The sequence below is a fragment of the Ursus americanus genome, chromosome 29, assembly GCF_024610735.1.
Source record: "Ursus americanus isolate L20-20 chromosome 29, mUrsAme1.1.p, whole genome shotgun sequence".
In the NCBI taxonomy this organism is placed as follows: Eukaryota; Metazoa; Chordata; class Mammalia; order Carnivora; family Ursidae; genus Ursus; species Ursus americanus.
Window position 1 is genome coordinate 34,595,956 of NC_142155.1, and position 21,636 is coordinate 34,617,591.

The window sequence follows — 21,636 nt, forward strand, 5'->3', positions numbered from 1 at the left end:
CAGTCTGTACAGTTAAGAATAAAAGTCGGCTACAGAAGAAAGAGAATATAGAATACAATTCTATTTAAAAAACAACAGAAAATAATAATGATATGCCTATGTGTGTATATCTGGTTGAATTTGCACATTATTAACTATGCTGGGGGTAGCACGGAGCTCTTTTCACTTTCTCCATATTGTGTATTGCTATGTTCTGAATTTGTAAAACCTTTTCTCACATTATCACATTTACAATTGCATACAAAAAAACAAAGAGATTTTTAAAAGAAATAATAGGGTAACCCTCAAGGAGAAATAACTCAAAATTCAGGGTCCTGCCCCGACTTTACCTCTGACCGAAGACGGCAGAAAGTGGCCTCCTCAAACTGACAGATCTTCACCTTGTGCCTTTTCAAAAATGAGAATGCTGTGGGCTGGCCCAGAAGACTGCTGGCCTTCCTCAAATAAAAGAAGGCCTCCGAACAAGACAAGGGATGGAGAAACAGGATTAGGATTCGGACGACCCTAGTGGTGCGATGAGGACCAAGGATGGAGTAAGGTTATGATGAGGTCAAGATTTGGATCAGAGTCAGGGTGGGTTCACAGTGAGAAATGGGGAGCTGGATAGCATGCGCAAGTCAGGGGCAGGGCCGGCAGTGGTTGGTGCTCCTGGTCTAGCACATTCTCACTTGGTGTTTTCTCCTAAATCCCTTCCAGTCCCTTTCTCTCTCCACTTTGCTCCATTTTTCACCCAAGTTGACTTGACAGTAAGAAATCCCCACCAAATTCCCCAAGTGCAAGGGCTCAGCTCAGGGGCCAGGAGCAGAGTTTGCTCACCATGTAATTATCTGAGAGGTCCAAGGAGGCAGCGGCAGCCTCCAGCAGGTAATAAAATGCACATGTGGTTTCTCCGATGACCAGGCAGTGCTTGGTGAGGGGTGAGAGCACTAACTGCAGGATATCCTCACAGTGACAGGGCTTTGTGGTCAACATGTCTTTCTCAGGGCTGGTCTGAGACAGCTTCCTATTCACCTGATTCAGGAACTCTTCTTCTGTTCTTTGTGGAGAGAAGATGAATGGAGAGTGGTCACAAAGCAGCCACTCTTCTCGGGTCATTCCCAGATCTCCAAGCTACTGTTTCCAGGAAGCTTTCCTTTATGACTCATCAATTCTATGTTTAGCCTCTCTTCTATCACTCCATAAGTTTTTGAAAGTCAGGGATCTGATCCATAATGTCAAAGCCCTATTAGGGATTTTTTAAAAACCTAAAGTCAATCTAAGCACCTCACAGACTAAATGGGGAAACAACTACACCTGAAGAGTAAACACGTGAAATAAAAACATGAACACGATACAAGGCAATAAGTAATAATATATTTCTCTATTAGCATATTTGAAGTTTGTCACAACACATTTGAACATGATTTTATACAATACCATCTTATCCTATAACAACCCTGTCTTTGAGGTAGGCAAAAACTACCTTCCTTTTGCCAGTGAGGAAATTGAAGCTTGGAAAGCTTAACTGACTTCTAAATGACCTCACAGCTACTGAATAGGACTAACACTAGAGTTCACTTCTCTGAGTACTAGTCTAGTGCACTCCCCACAAACACCATGAGTTCAAAAGAGGTTAGATCTCTCTGAGACAGAATGATTGAAAAAGATGGAAACTGAGGAGGGCTTTGAAGAATGGGGAACACTCTGATAAGCAGAAGGATGTGGAGGTCACTTAGTATTTCAAAAAAGGGGGAATTGTGTGAGCAGAGATATACAGGTGAGTGTGGGGATGATTCATGTAGAGTACAGATTTTTCTTTGAAAACCATAAGAAATCAGGTTGGATAAGCAGGAGAGGAAACTCTAGAGTGGCTGGTAAACTCAAGATAGGGACACTTAAAATCGACAGGCTAGGCACTAGGAAGCCATGAGGCACGTGATTAGGAAATGTAAATTCCTTTTAATATCAACTGGGGTCAAACATAATCAAGAAGGCAAACTTACAGCAGAGGAAAATCTGCTCTGTGTACAATTCATTTGAAAGCTATTAAATGAAGCTTTTCCTAAACACTAAGAGATTATTTCCCTCCAAAGAATCAAAAATTGCCTTTCCGATTCTCTGTTAACTTGAACTCTGGACTGAGTACAAGGGTCACTACTCCTGGGTGGTCAGAGGTGTTCCAGGGCTGCAGGTGAGGTGAGTGGCCCAGTTTAATGGTCACCTGTGTCTCATTTCCTGGCCCCCCACACCCACTCTCAGCATCTCCATTTACCTGCAGTGTTCACTTGTGAAGGCCTCCCGACTTCTGAATGGTTTTGTCTGGAACTGAAAACTATCTGTAGGGAGAAAAAGATTATCTTTCATTATCCATCTTTGTATTAACTGAGAACATTTCCGATTTCTGACTACCTCTCCTCTGAAGCTTAGTTCATGACCTAATTGCCTCCTCCATTGTTAAAATGATAAGTTTAGGTTTAATACTAGACAAAACACAAAATAGAATGGTAGATTACAAATTCCTTAATGGCAACTATTTATGATTCAAATAGTAACTCCTCTCAAACTGCCCAAACTAGCCCCTGATTCTATTTGCTAGAGAAATGAATAAAGAATATGTCCACCTGGTTTGATGGCTACTTCCAGTAGAAGAAATCCCTGAATATATCTGGATTGAATTTCTGACCAGGTGAGAGTGGACCACAGAGCTAGACCTCGTGAGGAAAATCATGAGGGCACCAGATGCCTTAGTCCACTAGAGTCCCAGTGGCTAGCAGGGGGTTTCAGCTTTACCTAGCTGGCCTTTAACAGCCCTTATCCCTCAGATTTGACTCTTCCTCTGCAGTTGCCTTCTCACAGATCAAAAAGCAAAAACTGGGAATGATGGGGAGATGTTACCATTAAGGCTCAGAAGCACAGGTGGCGGGACTGAAAGGGGGTCCCAGAGAACTGTTATAGGAAGGACTTGTATTAAGTAAAAGGACCAGCTCTCTGGATACTGACCCATGTAAAATAAGGTAGGGTAAAATAAGAGTAAGGTAACTAAAGAACCTGGAGTTTGGCAGTACGACCACAACACACAATTTCCAGGGGCACCATCACATCATAACATGTGTGACTAGCGCCCTCTAGATTTGTGCAGTACCTGTTCTGCATGTCCTCACACAGAGGCCCTGAATCTGGGAAGTGTCCTCAAGGTTTGGTTGTGCTGGGAAGGTCTTGAGCCTCTCTCATATAGACTGATCAGGCTATGTAATCTAAAGCTGACACTGACCTCTCAAAAGGAAAGAGTCATATAGGAAATATGAATGATAGGGTAACTTCTTCACAATCCCAGACCAGGACATTCACTGTTACTTTCTTCTCTCTCCTTGGAAAGTACAAAAGTGCAAATGCCCAAAGAGTTCATCAGCCAACGACTAATTTTTCCAAGTCACCGGTCTACCTTCACGAAGTCATCAGAATGTTACAGATAGAGCAAACATTAAGATAATAGATCAACTTCTTGATTTTAGTCCATTACCACCAACAATTCACCATCTCTCCTTATCCCTCTCCTCTACCAACACCAACAACAACTTCTAACAACGTAGAAAAAGAGAAGATTTGGTTGGGTCTTGCCAGCTGTCTTCAACTATGGAAGAAGGCGCAACTCTGATTTGCATTTCCCTGACGATCAGTGTGACATTGAGCATCTTCTCATGGGTCTGTTGGCCACCTGTATGTCTTCTTTGGAAAAATGTCTATTCATGTCTTCTGCCCATTTTTTAATTGGATTTTTCATTTTTTGGATACTGAGTTTTATAAGATCTTTACATATTTTGGATACTAACCCTTTATCAGATATGTCATTTGCAAATGTCTTCTCCCATTCTGTAGGTTGCCTTTTTTGTTGATTGTTTCCTTTGCTGTGCTAAAGCTTTTTATTTTGATGTAGTCCTGATAGTTTATTTTCCCTTGCTTCAGGAGACACATATAGAAAGAAGTTGCTATGGCTGAGGTCAAAGAGGTCACTGCCTGTGCTCTCTTCTAGGATGTTTATGGTTTCAGGTCTCACATTTAGGTCTTTAATCCATTTTGAATTTATTTTTGTATATGGTGTAAGGAAGTGGTCCAGTTTCATACTTGTGCATGTTGCTGTCCAGTTTTCCCAACAGCGTTTGTTGGAGAGAGAGTCTTTTCCCCAATGGATACTTTCCTGCTTTGTCCAAGATTAATTGACCATATAAGTGTGGGTTCATTTCTGGGTTTTCTATTCTGTTCCACTGATCTATGTGTCTATTTTTTGCCAGTACTATACTGTCTTGATCATTACAGCTTTATAATATAACTTGACGTCCGGAATTGTGATGCCTCCAGCTTTGTTTTTCTTTTTCAAGGTTGCTTCGGCTATTCAGAGTCTTTTGTCATTCCACACAAATTTTAGGATTATTTGTTCTAGCTCTGTGAACAATGCTGTTGGAATTTGGATGGGATTGCATTAAAGGGATTGCATTAAAGACTGCTTTGGGTAATAGAGACATTTTAATAATATTTGTTCTTCCAATCCATAAGCATGAAATGTCTTTCCACTTCTTTGTGTTGTTTTCACTTATTAGGGAAATGGGAATCAAAATGACAATGAGGGATCACCTCACACCTGTCAGAATGGCTAAAATCAACAACACAAACAACAGGGGTTGATGAGGATATAGAGAAAGGGGAACCCTCTGTTGGTGGGAATGAAAACTGCTGCAGCCACTGTGGAAAACAGTATGGAGGTTCCTTGAAAGTAAAAAATAGAACTACCCTATGATCCAATGATCACACTAGTAGGTATTTATCCAAAGAGTACAAAAACACTAATTCAAAGGGATACATGCACCCTGATGTTTATAGCAGCATTATCTATAACAGCCAGAGTATGGAAGCAGCCCAAGCGTCCATCGATTGATGATTGGATAAAGAAGATGTGGTATGTATGTATGTATGTATGTATCTATCTATCTACAGAATATTGCTTAGCCATAAAAAAGAATGAAATCTTGCCATTTGCCATGACATGGATAGAGTCAGAGAGTATAATGGTAAGTAAAATAAGTCAGAGAAAGATATAAACCATATGACTTCACTCATCTGTGGAATTTAAGAAACAAAACAAATGAGCAAAGGGGGAAAAAAAGAGAGGCAAACCAAGAAAGAGACTCTTAACTATAGAGAACAAACTGATGGTTACTAGAGGGGAGGGGTTGGGGGATGGGCTAAATAGGTGATGGGCACTAAGGACGGCACTTATGATGAGCACTGGGTGATGTATGCAAGTGTTGAATCACTGTATTGTACACGTGAAACTAATATTACACTGTGTGTTAACTAACTGGAATTTAAAGAAAAACTTAAAAAAAAGGCACAACTCTGAAAAATCGGTGAAGTTGCAATAACATAGATTCTGCCTTGATTTAAAAAAGCTTTCTAACAGCTGCTGACAATGAAATGGGCTGTCCAATAACTGAAAATGTTAAAACAGAGAGGGTGAACTCTCATTTAGGATGTGGTAGAAGGGCAACCAGCCTTGGGGACACCCATCCACTAACTCAAACTTCGTCAAGCAACGTACTCCTATTTATCCCTGAATTCTCATTTCTGGCGTTATTTCCTTCAAGGGGGTTTTCTCCTACTCACTTCTCAGGCTGAGCCAACGGCCTCTTCTCTAGGTACCCCAATGCATGGGTATGCTATTGTCATTGCCTTTACCATGCCATATCAGAATCTTCTATTTGCATGTCAGTATCAACCCCCAAAACCGATAATTTCAGGAACCCACGCTTACTCACTTTGTATTCTTTTTTTTTTTTTTAAGATTTTATTTATTTATTTGACAGAGATAGAGACAGCCAGCGAGAGAGGGAACACAAGCAGGGGGAGTGGGAGAGGAAGAAGCAGGCTCATAGCAGAGGAGCCTGATATGGGGCTCGATCCCATAACGCCGGGATCACGCCCTGAGCCGAAGGCAGACGCTTAACCGCTGTGCCACCCAGGTGCCCCTCACTTTGTATTCTTAATACCTAGTTGCAGCATCTGATACACACAGGGGTCCCATATAAGTGTACGGAATTTAATAATAATAATAGTAAATAATAATAATGATAATAATAATAATAATAGGGGTGCCTGGGTGGCTCAGCCATTTAAGCGTCTGCCTTCGGCTCAGGTCATGATCCCAGGGTCCTGGGATCGAGCCCCGCATCGGGCTCCCTCCTTGGTGGAAAGACTGCTTCTCCCTCTCCCACTCCCCTTGCTTGTGTTCCCTCTCTTACTGTCTCTCTCCATCAAATAAATAATAAAATCTTTAAAAATAATAAGAATAATAAAAACAGTAGCTAAAATGTATTGAGCACTAAACATGCGCCTGGCACTATTCAAATCACATTATATATTTTAACTCATTCAATTCTCATAGCAACTCTATGAAATTGGTATTGTTATTTTCCTCCATTAATTGAGGTTAGGTAACTTGCCCAATATTGCTAACCAAAACAAACATGATCTCTAAAGTTCCTTTTAGCTCTGAGATTACATTTTTCTTATTTTCGATACTTCAGGGATAAATGGTTCTTGCCGCCTATTTTTCTCCCTTAATCTGATTCCACCTTTTGGATGAAGAGCTCCAAGTACATGAATACAGAGAAGTGCTGCCCACAAGTCCTCTTTCTGCTCCCTGGGCTTACCTTGGGGAGAAGACAGCTGCAATTTGTCTGTGATCACTTGTGTTAGTACTGAACCAGTATCTTTGTAACTACAGAACCGGGAGGTCCCACTGCAGCTCTTAGTAGAACAGACGGCAAAACGGTGGAAGGGGACAAAGTCCCCCCCACAGCTCCCACAGCGGCAGGCCAAATCTCGGAGAAAGCAGGCACATTCAAGGTGCAGGGCTATCTGCTGTGCCTTGGGCCACAGTTCCCAAGCAGCTTCCCGTAATAGCGGCACTCCGAATTCTAGCACCTCCATCTGAGGTAGGGATAATTTCTCTTGCAAACTGAAAGGAGAGTCAGCCTCTGAAATATAGGAAAATCTAAGTGAGAGCCTCCCTTAAAGGCCTTTTATGCCATCAGTAGCAAACTCCCAATCATATGCTGCTAGTTTTTAAGAAAATTTTATTTATAATTCCTCTGTATAAAGTATATTACACCAATCTGAGAATGACATTGACCATATCTTGTACAAAGTACCAGAGAAGAAGTGGTCGGTGGTACAGAAGTACACTGAATAGATTTCTTAGATGTTTTGCATAAATTGAGCTTTTTTACTACAAATTACTATAAACATCAAATCATCAGAAATGTTCTGTTCAGGGGCATCTGGATGGCTCAGTCAGTTAAGCGTCTGCCTTCGGCTCAGGTCATGATCCCAGGGTCCTGGGATTGAGCCCTTCATTGGGCTCCCTGCTCAGCGGGGAGCCTGCTTCTCCTTCTCCCTCTGCTTCCTCCCCCCTGCTCATGTTCTGTCTCTCTCAAATAAATAAATAAAATCTTAAAAAAAAAAAAAGAAATGCTCTGTTCATATATAAGGCCCAAACATATTTCAAGGTCAAAGGGAAATTATTTGTGAAATATATGTGCTTTGGGTAGTTTATGCCACAATTTTATTATGTGGAGAATTTGAGATTGCAAGCTATTTAATGTATATCTTGCTTTGTTCATGTCTGTTTCAATACCAGATATGTTTATCTTCCTTGTAAATTTCTAAAATTAGGAACAGTTTATCCTTTTTTTCTTACTATTTATATCTAGAAACCAATAAAGGATTATGGCAATATTTTCTGAGCCAAAAATCAAGATACAGATACTTAACACATGGGGTTAACAAGGAGCTAAAATTCTTGAAATTAAGACAATTCTGAAAAATACAGGTTATTCATTCACTATAATCATGGCTCCTTTGTGATTAAGATAATCACTTTCCCCCATTTCTTAGCCACAGTTTTAGGAAACTGAGGCCCGTGATAAAGGATATTGCTGTTCTTTCTGAACACAGATATCCCCACCCAAGGCTCTCTGTTCAGGTAAGAAGGAAGCAGCTCTTCCTGACCTGACTTTTTCTTCTCCTCCTCTTTGGTGTGCTTGATAGTTTTGATAGAGGAAGGCACTAAGACTGACTCAGCAGGAAGCTCTTGACTCTTGTTGAACCAGCGGAGCACCTGTATATCCACAAGGGCCCTCAGCACCTGAAGCAGCTTGTTCTTATGCCAGCCAGGCAGGAGGTGCTGCAGCAGATCTATGTGGAAGGAGTGACCAATGACTGCAGCACACTTAACCAGCAACTGCTCCTCTGGGCTCAATTGATCCAACTGGTTTACTGCTATTTCTGGAAAAAAAACCAAGAGAAGTGAATAAGCTTTCTACAAACATAGAATACATTGTGTTGATAATCTGTTTACTTAAAAAAAAAAAAAAGGCTTGCAGGGCGCCTGAGTGGCTCAGCTGGGTTGAGCTTCCGACTCTTGATTTCAGGTCACGTCATGACCTCAGGTTGTGGCATTGAGCCCTGCGTTGGGCTCCCCGCTGAGCAGGGAATCTGCTTGAGAGTCTCTCTCTCTCTCTCTGCCCCTCCCACCTGCTTTCGTGCTCTCTCTCTCTCAGTCCTCCCCTTCTGCATTTGCCCTAACCTCTTGAGAAAGCCTTATCTCCAAGTCCTCACTTGTTCTCTTTCCCCATTCATTGTTCCACCACCAACAACAACCAGGTTTTTAACACATCACTGAAGCTGTTCTCCTTATGGTCACCAAAACCTTCCTCATTTCTAAAAAGAACGTCCCCTATCTGATTACGCCTACTCAATTCCGATGGCTTCTCCATTCTTTATCTCATCAGTCATTATAAACTTACTTAGCCCTATTTTTAATCAACTCTTGCTATGTGTATAGCACTGTCTCTTCACCAGCACCATAGATTTTCTTGTATCTCAGCCACATCACCTCCCTTGCTTACTGCCTCCTCTAGCACAGGAATATGCGCAAAGAGAAACTCAGGACCTAATTTTTATCAAGTAACTAGAAAACTTCTCAGTTATTAGGCAGCCCCAGAGAACAAGGGGCTCACTTAAGTAAAACATTACTCAAGTAGCATGACACATCTCTTAAAGGCTCTTTGGGCAGTGCCAGAACTTATTTCTAGAAGGCAGGTTTCTTTTTTAGAAGAAAATGGGGCTAGCATGATAATCAGAGAAATATATTCAATCAATCGCCAAATTACTAAGTGCAATGACATCTGTAATTGGTTCACTTGAGGTTTTCAAGGGACTTGCCTTTTAATAATGGTGGGAGAAGCACTGTATCCAAGTTCACATCATCCTTGACTGTGCAGATATAAAGTTCCTGGTCTTCCTCAGAGCCAGCAGGAAGAATACCATACATTGTGGATTTCATGGCATTGGCTGTAGGGAGGAAAACACCGTGCTCAGTGACTGTAGTTTTAAAGTCACAAAATTACAAGAATTTAGTCAAGAAACTAACAGGATGAAGATAAATAGAGCATATGTTTAAGGTGGCTTACCCCACCCATCCTGCCTGCTCTCTAATTTTCTCTTAGAAACTAACAACATTTTCTCTACCATATGGTACCCAACATTTACACTCTTCCTGTTGACTTTCCAGTAGCCCTCTCTTCTATTACGTCACAGCCCTCACAGCCCTAAGATGCTTTTCCAGATTTACACATACTTCTACCCCTTCCTCCTTTCCCAGCCGCCTCCCTTCTCCCATCCCCTATCCAAATCATCAAGTCATCCTTCTCATCAGTAATTAGTGTGCAATTCTCTATTGAACTTTTATGCTTATAAATCCTCTTTTCCTATTCCCTACCTCCTGGGCTGCTCAAAAAGGAACTATAAGAGATTGATTGGTCAATTAAGTTCTCTGAGGCAGGCCAGGAACGCTTACTCTTGCTTATAATGTTAGTAGGGAATGGGCACATGCCTCATAAGGGTCAGGTGATACCATATCAAAGGATGAACCCCAGCAGCTGGACAATGGTAGAACCCTGGAAGCTCAGCTTACCTGAGAGGGTCTCCCACTTGCTGTTCTCCTCCTCCTTTTGGAGGTCGTGAAAGAGCAATATATCTTTGGAGAGAAGGTCCTGGCATAAGACCTCACAGTAGAGGGGGTTTCCAAAGCACCTGTGGAGAAGGTAGCTGTAGAGAGGTAATTAGGGGATTGCTGACTAAGATGCCCACTTGAACAGAGCCAAGTACAGGGATATTTCATACTGAGGAATATTTCTTCTTTTGTTAAAGTCAGCTTTTGATGATATACACTAACAGAGGTAAGAAGCAACACAGAAATGTAAAAAAAAAAAAAATTCTGATTGGTTTGAAATGTATCTTGTAGTAAATTTTCTTTAACTATTTTGTTTTCATTGCTGTTAAAAAGAACTAACGTCCCCTTACAAAGAGCCCTAGAAAGTGGCCTGACCACAAACAACCGACACTAGAAGCAAGCCATCCAAGCCCTAACTGTCTTGTGGAAACCTGGATGACAGCCTAGGGAGGTAGCCCTTTACTGGTTTACTAGGAGACTGTCTATCCTTGAAGCTGGTCTTGGGTCTCATCATGGTTACTAAGGCCATTCTCTCCCCCAACATGGGTAAGTGAGACCTAAGCCTTCTCACTATATTATGGCACTGGCTCTGCCCTTAATGAAGTGCCCAGCTAGTCCTAGCCACTCACATCTGCAGCTCTTGGGGGATGCTCACCACCCCCAGTTCCCAACATGCCATTCTCAACAGTGAGGTCGTTGCCAACTTCAAAATGGGCACAAGGACAGCCTGAGAGCTCTGCAGGAAGTGCTGGGCACAGCTGCACAGGGTGAAGGTAGGGGTCAATGTCATCACCACGATGATGGGCACAGTGGAGAGTAATGTTTCCAAAAACTCCCAGGAAGCTGCATCCATATATTGGGCTTCATCAATGAGGAAAATCAGTGGTGTTTCCCTCACTGCCTGAAAATAACAGCAAAGAAACAGTGACAACCTTTGATTAGAAATGAAGTAATCTGATTTTCAAATGTACCATGAATTTCCCAACAGCAATTTAAATAAAATGTCAACACAGGCTGGGATTTTCAGAGTAAAATATATCCTAAGTCCAGGTAGTATTTTATTTTATAAATATAAAATACAGCCAGTGTATCTAATTTCTAAAGAAATGTACTGAGTTTCTTTGGGCAAGAAAATACTCTAACTGAAAAAAGAAATGAACATCAAAATATTCTCCAAATCAAACCTGAAGGTTTCATTTTGGCAAAGGCTTCAAACTGTGTGGGAATTCATAATACTTTATATCAGTAACTTCCAAACCAGGCGGCACATCAGAATTACCTGAGTGCTTGTTAAAACTACCAACTGCCAGGACCCACTCATGTAAACTTTAAAAAAATATTCTCATTTTTATCCACATTCCCCACTCCCCTGCTGCAGCAGGCAACCATTCCAAGGTGTTTACTGTAATCTTTTTGTCTGTATTGTGTTCTTATAAAATATGCATCATTGTTTCATTAAGTAAATTTTTTTTTAAAGATTTTATTTATTTATTTGACAGAGATAGAGACAGCCAGCGAGAGAGGGAACACAAGCAGGGGAGTGGGAGAGGAAGAAACAGACTCATAGCGGAGGAGCCTGATGTGGGGCTCGATCCCGTAACGCCGGGATCACGCCGAGCCGAAGGCAGACGCTTAACCGCTGTCCCACCCAGGCGCCCCTCATTAAGTAAATTTTTAATGTAAATGCTACTGTAGAGATCTCACTGTTTCTCTTTTTATTCAGGATTATTTTTAAGACCACTCTGTGTTGCAATGTTTTCATCTATTCCCATACTTCTAAATTTCTGCATTATCCTGCATAGCATTCATCTACGAGTTCATGCCAACACCTCCCTTGCCTCCACAAAGACTGCAGTGAACAGACGCCCAGGGACATAGGTCCAGGAGTAGAATTGCTAGGTCTAGAAGATGCATGTTATTAAAATTTGACTAGTTACTTCTAGGTTGCTTTCCAGAATGACTATAGCAGTTTCCGCTCATAGATATTTTTGACTCTGTAATCTGGGTTGAGGCTTGAGTGTAATAAATAGGATATAAAACAGCTATCTGCTTGCATTTAGAAACCACTATTTTAAATTAAGTCACTAAAATTTCATTAAGAACCAAGGATCAGGGAAGAGCGAAGAACTTTTCTTGTATTCTGTGCAATAGGATTGATTCAAAGTTAAAGACAGATACAAACAATGAAGATATCACAAATAGGCAGGCCTACGTCAAGCTGTGCTATGGATAGATTAAAATAAGCACAAACCGTCTCCACATATTAAGAGTTAATGGTATGTAGCAAAAATACCCACCTCCTGAAGCACTTGAAAAAAACATGCCTTAACCTTCTTTTGTCTGGTCAGTTCATCCATGTGCGAAACTTTGAAGGACAAGGGAAACTAACCAGGAAAATTATTCATATATTAGCATTCACAATGACAATCTAATAAAAATATACAAGTTCTCCAAAGGGAACAGACAATGATTTTATTTTGAGTGAGAATGGTTTCTCCTATAGGACTGGGCATAGGGTCACAAATGCCAATCCAACATCAATACAGATTTCAAAGAGTGAGATGGAAAGTCAACTGGAGTTTAGAGAGAGAGACAGCTCCTTTCCATACCCAGACTCTGGCAAACCCTTAAAGGGTCATGACTAAGAAGTAAAGTGACAGGTTGGACTTAGCAATGTCACTTTGGATAGCTCTAGTACCCCAGTTATTCCAAGTATGCCAGAACGAATGAGTGCATGAAACTTGTCAGGAAGAATCGCAACGGGAATCTCCTAACATTGTGCTAGGCCATGGCACATGAGTTACCATGGACCCAAGAGTCAAAGTGAGGCTACTCCTCCAGTACTTTGGCAAGGGCCAGAGCCCCAGACAAAGCTTGCCTTAAAACAGGAGTATACCGAGGGATTGGAGAGATTTTCCTTTTCTCTATTTTCCGTTAGATACAGTGCCCTGCAGGCTTGGTAGCTTAGGAGAAGTGATGGAGGAAGAACAAATAGAATTGTGGACAAGGGAATTCTTAGTCTACTCACTCTAGGGTAAACCCTAAACCACTGGAAGCTTTTGAGATTCAGGTGCTGGTTCAAGTGACAAACTCATGGCTAGGGTTAAAGAACCAAACATTGCAGCTGACTTGAGAACACACGGATAAAAATTGCTGGGGACGCTAAACTGGTCAGTATCACCTTGACGGATTTAGCACTCACATTTACACTATGATCTCTTATATACCAAACCTCCTTTAAAATGTATGCACTAATCACATAAAGTACTATAATTATCATTTCACAGGTGAAAAAATGTAGGCTCAGGCAAAGTGATTTGTCCCATGACATTTGATTAGCAAGTGTTGGAGTCAGTCCTGGAATCTACTCTCCTCAACAAAGAGAAAGCCTGGGTTTTGGTGTCAAAGGGATTTCAAATCTCAACCCTGCCATTGCTAATTATATGTTCTTAGGCTATACATATATGGCCTAAAGGCATTAGATTAGAAAACAATCCTGGGTTCAACTATCCACCAAAAATAACATTAGCAATCCAATTCAGAAAGCCCCAGCTTTCATTACCTTCACAAAGAAGAGGTCATTAAAAAGGCAGTGAAGAGGCTCCTCCACCACCCCATGGAGCTGTTTGTGTAGGCACTCTTGCCGGTAATAGGCTGGACATGTATCAATCTCAAAGAAGATGGCCATGAGGGTCTGGATGGCATAGAAGCACTGCTTGAAATCTGCTTCCTTCAGCTTCAATGGTAACACCCTGGTGAATGTGTATATGGTCACTGGGAGCCCCTTGACCCACAGAGAGGTTACTCACTCCACTAGCCCAAGGATGCTGAATCTAATGATACAAGAGTCTCACCAACAAGGGAAAGGAGCCTCAAGAGAAGTAGATACTGAGCCAGGAGTCCTTACCTGTGTCCTTCCTTTTGGGCCAGGAAGTTTATTTCAGCCAAGAGCTGACTTTTTCCATAGCCTTTTCCACCTTCATACAAAACTGCTTGTCCCTTCTTCTGGTGCAAACATTCCTGCTGTGCCATTTGGAAGGCTTCTAGTTCTTTCTCTCGGTCTGTAGAGAGACAGGGGACACCTAATACTCCTGTGCTTTTTAGTAGACACTCTTTTTTGCAAAGGTAACTCTCAGAATGGTTTTTTCCCCTAGAATCCTGGGCAGAACCCCATTATTTGATGAGGCTGCACATCTCTGCATAAAATCAACTACACAGAAATGTATGCTGGGCTTGGGGGTTTGCTCTGGAGCCTACGTAATAAGATTAAGACTAATTAGGGACCACATAGACATGGGAGCTACCAAATCTTCTTAGTTTTTTGTAAAAATTTCCATTATAACAATTTAGTCTTCAAAGCCAGTCACTGCTAAGTAAAGATAATAGACTAATAGATATAAATGAAGATAAATATAAAGATAGGGAATATACAGTGTGTGTGGTAACAGTCTTGGTGCTCTCTTTTCTGGTTCATGATGAGGAATTTTCCTCTAGAGATGATCCACAACAAGCTGAGCAGACCTCAATAGCTGAACTCTGACTTCCAAAGATTCTTACTAAATGTTTGTACTTCTCAGACAAAGTGAGAAGACTCTACCTGAAGTGTAAACATTCAACAGGGAAAAGAAATGGCAAGGCCTTCTCAAAATTAACATGAATTCAGTAAGAAGGCTGCTCTCTATCCTTTTAATATAATGCTTAGAAGCGCTTAGTCTTGCATTTTTTAAAAAAAATCACATTTAACCATCTATAGCTGAAAAAAATATGATTTAAGGTAGAAAAGAAAACTTACCTAACAAAGGGTGATTTTTATTTCTCTCTCTGGCCAAATGTCTCTTCCCAAACATTCTGGGAAAAAGGACAAAGGGAAATGTGTCTATTAACAGATTGGGACAGACAGAATGTATATCTCTAAATAGCTAGAAGAAAACTTGTCTCATCAGCAAGTACTTTCAGATAACTGAAAAGGTCCAGAGTTCTATATAAAAGAGTTTTAAAAAATTAAAAATCTTTGGGAGAAGGAAGGGGAGAAATATTCATTGTTCCAGGCTCAGAGAAGTAAATTGTGAGGTACACACACAGAAAAAAGAACACCCAGATTAGTGACCTATTGCATTCTCTTCCTGTTGGATAGCAAGAAGTTCACTGAGGAACTAACTAAGAGCTAAACAGAAAAGCTAAAGATCTCAGACACTAAACCCTCCTCTTATGTCTCTTATTCCACGAGGCCAGGACCAGAAGCATCTGTCTTTGTAGTTTCATACAAACACCGATGATTCCTATACCCTGATTCTGTAAGAGAGATGGGAATAAACTATTAATGACACTCACATACATCTTCTATGGCCAAGGTATTCATACATCTTCCCTGGGTTGGAGATATTTTTCATCATTTTCTCTGGGAGTTTCTTAAAGTTGTAAGCAGGTAGCATGGATCTTAGATATGTTACCTCATCACAGGACACCAAACCTGGATAAGCAGTTATCATTCTGGCCACAAGGCTTACCTTCGGGCCAATAACTGTGTCAGAAAGACAGTAAAGAAAAGGATGGAGAATTTTTGAACCATCTCCTCCACTTTCACCCCCTAAGTTACAGAGCTAACAATCCAATGTCCCATTCTACCTGTATATTCGTGTCTCGCTACTGCCCCAATCATGCCACAGAATACTGGTCCGTTGGTGATACTGATGGAAACAAGTCTGGTGATCAGAAAAGCAACAGTGGGTAAATACAGTCAGAAGCCTCCAAGTCAGGCACTAGAGCTGTCACTCCTCAGATCTAGACGTCTAGTTTTAGAGCTCAGAATAGAAAAGGCCAGAGACTGCTGTCTGTCTAAATCACATGATGTGTATAAAATTACAAAGGAACAAAATAGTCCCAGTACTCATGGAGTTTTAGTTGGGGAGCTATTATCAGCAGAAAGACTAAATAAAAATACCTTATATCTGTTAGAGAGTTTATATAAGTTTTTTGAAGTACTTTCAAATTGATTACTTCATCTAATCCTTTGAGGGATAATTAACAACAAATATGTGAGGTATGTAGGGCAAATATTTTAACCCCATTTGACAAACAAAATAAAAAACAAAACCCCACAACTGAGGAAGCTAATTAACTTTCCCAGAGTTACACAGCAGAAATCAACAGAAGAGTCAAAATGAGAATCCAGGCCTCCTGACTGCTAGCCCAATAGTTATTTCCACTATACCATGCTGTCTCAGATAAAACCCCAAAATGAAAAGTAGATCAGCAGTTATCAATACAGGGTTAATGGATCAAATAATTCTAGAATGTCAGAGTAAAGGAATAATCAGAGGGTCAGGCTGCTGATGGAAGCCTTCCTGAAGCAAATTAGCCTTTGGAATACATTTTAAAAATGAATAATAGTTTTTTCATTCATTCATTCGTATATAGGTTCATTCATTTAACAAGCACTAAGAAGTATGTACAGTACCAAGTACTGGGCTAGGTGTGTTTAAAACATCTTGCTCTGGAGAAGTTCAGTCTCAGGCAGCGGGAGGGTGGTAGAAATTGAGGGAGTTGAGGAGACACATTTAAAGTTAGCAAGACAAATGCTACATATTAGAAATCAGTACAGCAAATTAACAGAGCAAAAAGAACAGATACACTAACTCATACTAGAGAGTTATAAAAAGCACTCAAAGGAGAGGGTGTATGATTGGACTTTGTAAGCTGCAGTACTGTGAAAGCAGGGCAACAGCATTCGTCCAGTGGGAAAAGGCAGAACTCTAAAAGCCTGCTGTGTTTGTGCAAAACTAAGCAGTTCCGGATGGCTACAGCACCGATGGTGTGTGCAGTAGGGACAAGTGAAGGGAGATGTGGTCCTACCTAGGCCAGGGATGGGAAAGCACTATAAATATGAATTATTTAAAAAGGGGGCATATACTGTTCCAGATGAAGCAAAGGCTCAAAGGTGGCAAGTTCATACATAAGAGGGAATAATCAGATTTACTTGATGTGAAAATTTCATGTGACAGATAAGATAGGTGGGTGGGGAAAGAGGGTACAACGAGGCATAAATTAGTTTCAAGTTGAATCTACAAATAAACCACTTTCAGTTGTTCAAAGAGAGGAAAAGTGGCAACAATGTTGACACTATTGTCTCTATGCCATCAAAATTCTCCTGCCTTCCTCTAAGGCCAGGATTGAGGACTTTTACTTGGGCCCATTGCTCAGGGTAAGAGACACCCGAGATCTGAACCAGGCAGTTGGTTCTGCTGCCACACCAAGAATAAGACTAAACATCTTCGGATGTTTCACCATGCTTCCTTTGTCTAAGATGCCCTCTCTCGCTTTCCCCAATTGTTGAACTCCTTTCTTTCTCAACCTGCTTCAAATGTTGTCTTTAGAGTCAAGACTCCTCTGTGACCTCTGGGAAGAATGAACTCCGTCTTCCCATAGCACTTCGCTGCAGCTCCTATAGCATTGTATTCCTGCACTTACATTTCATGGTATTAAAGTTAGTTGTTTACTTAGTGGAGGAGGCAGTGTCTTATTTCTCTTTACATCCACCACACCTAGCATAGTGCCTGGCTCATCACAATGTTTAATGAATGCTTGCTGAGTGGGTACATTCACACATATGATAAACTCAGCCACTAACAAGGCTATGAGAACGAAACAAACCATACTATTTTCACTTGGTCATTTCTTATTTCTTTCTACTGGACTTTAGAAACCCCCTTCCTCTTCTTGGCAGTCTGTGTTCCTTCTGTTTTTTAAAGAGGAAGTGTAGGGCAAATAAAAATATATATTCTTTTTTTTTTTTTTTTAAGATTTTATTTATTTATTTGACAGAGATAGAGACAGCCAGCGAGAGAGGGAACACAAGCAGGGGGAGTGGGAGAGGAAGAAGCAGGCTCATAGTGGAAGAGCCTGATGTGGGGCTTGATCCCAGATCGCCGGGATCACGCCCTGAGCTGAAGGCAGACGCTTAACCGCTGTGCCACTCAGGCGCCCCAAAAATATATATTCTTTATTCAACATATGTAAATATACATAAAGTATTTTCAGTGAGATTCTGAGACTACACTCCCTGAGTCTCAAAAAATATCCTGGAGAAACAGTCACCAACCAGAAAAGCCTGATTAGTCATAAGACTCAGAAAATCATCTTTTTCTGTAAATGAACTGAAAACTGAAGGTATTTCCTAGATTAGAAAGAGGAATTTAGAAAACAATCCAAGGTGAATAGGGTCACTGAAAAAGGAGACATGGAATGGGGTTCTGGGAAAAGAAGATTCTCATGGCCAAATATGTTTGTGAAGTGATGCAAACTATATTTCCTTCTTGGAGGTTCACCAATATATGCTAATATCAAAGGTTCTGAGTAGTCTTATAATAAAAATTTTAAAAAAGAAGAAGGAGGCCAGATTAGATGAACTCTAAGATTCTATCTACCTCTTAAAATATACTATATTCTAAAATAAATAAGACTGAAAGCACAAAACTATGGCCTAAGAAATGATGTACTATATGGTGACTAACATAACAAAACAAAAACAAAAACAAAAACAAAAATAAAACAAAGAAATGACTATCTCATTCAGGAATAAAGGCCAAGTGCAGGATTCTCGAAGGCCACAGGCCAATGTAAAATGGAAGAGATGGCCCAGCACCCCTATGTTAGAGAAGTGAGAAGTGGGCTGTAGGAGTAGCTGCAGATCCCATCAAGTTTAAAAGAAGTGCCAACACATATCTGCCTTGGGCTAAGAGTTTGATTATCTATGAAGTATCTGAAACATCTTTCCTATCTGTAAAATAAAAAGTTAGATCAGATCATTTCTAAGATCCTTTTCAGTACTAATATTCTATAAGAATATTATAGATATTTAAATGCCTCCACAATAGTATCGCATTAGTAATACAGGTTATCCCTTTTGGAGAGTATTTGCATTTTATAAGAGGCAGCTATGAGGTACTGAAAATGACCCAGGATTTGAGGACAGAAGGTCTGGGTTTCATTATCAGCTCTGCTGCATGCTAGAAACTCCTCTTCTGTGGCTTTAGTTTCCTCACGTGTAAAAGAGGGATAAAAACATTCACACTGGTAGCATATACAAAGTATCCTATAAATGTTAAAGTGCCATATAATTTTTTTCATCTTGAATAAGTATGGCAAACAAATCTTTGACTTGATGTTAACATTAAAAATAAATTTTCAAATCTATTTATGTATATACCTTCCTCAGGGCTTTCTAGTAAAAAAAAGAGTCATCTGAAAAATTTTAGCCCACACTGTTATAGTGTGACTAGTGGAAACATGGAATTTTCTATACCTTTATTAGGACAAGGCTTTTGTAGAAGGTGGGAGGGTGGGGTAGATATGGAGGAGGGAGATCAGGGAGAATTCCAGAAAAAATCAAGGAACTAGGAAAGACTAAGACTGAAAGGCAAGGAGAGTGTTAACCCGTGGTGGTCCCTTCCTATCTTGGTAATTGCCCTACAACTTCTCTTCCCACACCTCCCCTCCCTGTAGACAGGCCGCCTTGGTTCTACTTTCCCACGACATACAGTTATATTATAAATTTACACATTTGCTTGTTCCTTTGCAGTGTTCTTAAATCTTGTTATGGATATTCGGTTCCTCCCTCTTCCACCCAATTGGATGGAAACTTATCTTCATTTTCCCTGGGTATCTGGTGCATAATTCTGTACCTAATGATTTCTTAATAGAGCTTATTTTCCGACTTCCCTTAGCATGTTCCCTCCCCTTTAGGCAGATTCTGGACACTCTCAACCCCAGCTACGTATTACTCCTATCCTGCCTGAAGAGCCCCCTGGGGCCTGAGAAGCTCCTCTCTGCCCCACCTTCCTCCTCACTTGGTCTCAGCAAGATTCTCCCAGCAGAAGCTGAAGATGCTGAAGGAGCTCTCCAGGGCATGTGCACACTCATCTGGCTTCTTATCCCCAGGAAGGCCAAAAACACAGAGGAACATGCAGCCCTGGGACAGATGGCAAAGAAGGAAAAGAGAAGTTTACCTGGGGAAAGAATATGCTTGCCTCAACTGGACCAACTCCCCTGAATAAAGCCAGAGCCTTTCCCCACTGGTTTTCTGTTAGGAATGTTGAGTTCTACAGGATTCATGAAATGGACACTCTGAGCCACATCAACATGGAGATTTAAAAAAAAAAAAAAAGAAAGAAAAAGAAATAAAATCTTGATTTAACTAACTCTTCAAACAACTGAAATTTGAAACAAAAAAAACTGATGTCAAGAACTTTTCAAAAATTCCATTTCTAGTATATGCCTTGAGCTATCTGCCCACATTTTTTTGTCACGTATTATGATACTGCTCTTTTTCAAGCTCCTCAATTATCAGAAATATCTGATTATACTCATTTACAAACAGAGCAGAAAAACATGCTTTTGCTCCGACAAAGATTTTTCAACAACAATTGGATGAAAAAGGACATGGAACGTAAACTTCAGTTACCCTGAAAATTAAATTAACTAGACCCATTCCTTAACTATTATTAGTTGAACTTTCAATGTCCTAAAGCTTGTCACAAAATAAATAGCAGGGAATTTGACTTACACATGAGTTATGTGAGAAACAAGACTATTATTCCTTACTGAACTTTAACACTGATGGATCATGTTTCCTTGTACTTACTTTCTCAAACATAAAGATCTGGCTTAGCTGGCCACCCCCTTTCTCTATGACTGTGGAGATGTACAGGGCAGCCTCCTGGATAAGATGACACAAATGCAACATCCATGCTGTCTTGTGGAACTCTAGGTTGACCAAAACCATAGTCACGGTACGGAATTCGGATATATACTCCACAGGCTGACCTTCATCAATCTACAAAGACAAAGTGAGTTATCTTGCTGTATCTTCAACTCTCAGTATCATGTTTAGGCATTTAAATTCTATATTCCATGGTGAGTATGAGAAAATAACTTACAGGTGTCAGACACTGAACTTAAAGTTCAGGTTTGAGAAGCATAGATGTACAAACCAGTACACTTGGAATTAAAACTGTTTGACTTTAAACCTAATTCACTGATGAAATTTGCCATGCTTTTATGTTTTCTCTTTATGTGAGTTTGATATGTCTATTCTATTAGTCATTATATCATTTACCAAGGGATGCATATAGATTCATACATACAAAATCGATCAATACATATTTACCAAGCATATACTCTCTACCCTGTTTATAATGTACTAGCTTCTTGAGAGATAAACTGAAAAACAAATATGGCTTCCACTTGCTAGAACTGAGAAATCTGAAGTTACGACATGTCATCACAGGAATTGGTACAGATGGGGAAACCTGCTGGCATTACAACGGAGAACAGGAGATGAACTGGATCAATATGAAAAGGTCATCATATATAAATGTACACCTGTCAACATAAACACACACACAATCTACACGATGACTCAAGAACTAGGAAATAACCTTCTTCAAAAGGTTTTTCATTATGTGCTTCCGCAGGGTTTGTTCAAGCGCAGAGTCTGGATCCAACTCCAGGGCAGTTCTTAGAGTATCTGAGAAAAGGAAAACAAACAAAATGTCTCCAGCCATGTGGAAAATTTATCTTTGAAATTTTGG

General features: G+C 40.4%; 1 protein-coding gene across 3 annotated transcripts in view; it reads right to left on the bottom strand.

Moving 5' to 3' along the window:
• The window catches only part of LOC123779184 (adenylate cyclase type 10-like), a 40,751-nt gene that overhangs the window by 10,859 nt on the left and 8,256 nt on the right, over window positions 1-21,636 (bottom strand). For all 3 annotated transcript variants that reach the window (XM_087857136.1, XM_087857137.1, XM_087857135.1), the window contains exons 7-23: window positions 21,484-21,572; window positions 20,688-20,879; window positions 19,894-20,015; window positions 15,674-15,750; window positions 15,380-15,569; window positions 14,841-14,896; window positions 13,956-14,109; window positions 13,611-13,800; window positions 12,346-12,432; window positions 10,678-10,949; window positions 10,010-10,143; window positions 9,259-9,387; window positions 8,044-8,319; window positions 6,684-7,010; window positions 2,252-2,315; window positions 817-1,036; window positions 330-455 (exon numbers count right to left, since the gene is read on the bottom strand). In XM_087857136.1, coding sequence (XP_087713262.1) covers window positions 330-455; window positions 817-1,036; window positions 2,252-2,315; window positions 6,684-7,010; window positions 8,044-8,319; window positions 9,259-9,387; window positions 10,010-10,143; window positions 10,678-10,949; window positions 12,346-12,432; window positions 13,611-13,800; window positions 13,956-14,109; window positions 14,841-14,896; window positions 15,380-15,569; window positions 15,674-15,750; window positions 19,894-20,015; window positions 20,688-20,879; window positions 21,484-21,572 — 2,705 coding nt within the window. The remainder of the gene's footprint in view (window positions 1-329; window positions 456-816; window positions 1,037-2,251; window positions 2,316-6,683; window positions 7,011-8,043; window positions 8,320-9,258; window positions 9,388-10,009; window positions 10,144-10,677; window positions 10,950-12,345; window positions 12,433-13,610; window positions 13,801-13,955; window positions 14,110-14,840; window positions 14,897-15,379; window positions 15,570-15,673; window positions 15,751-19,893; window positions 20,016-20,687; window positions 20,880-21,483; window positions 21,573-21,636) is intronic.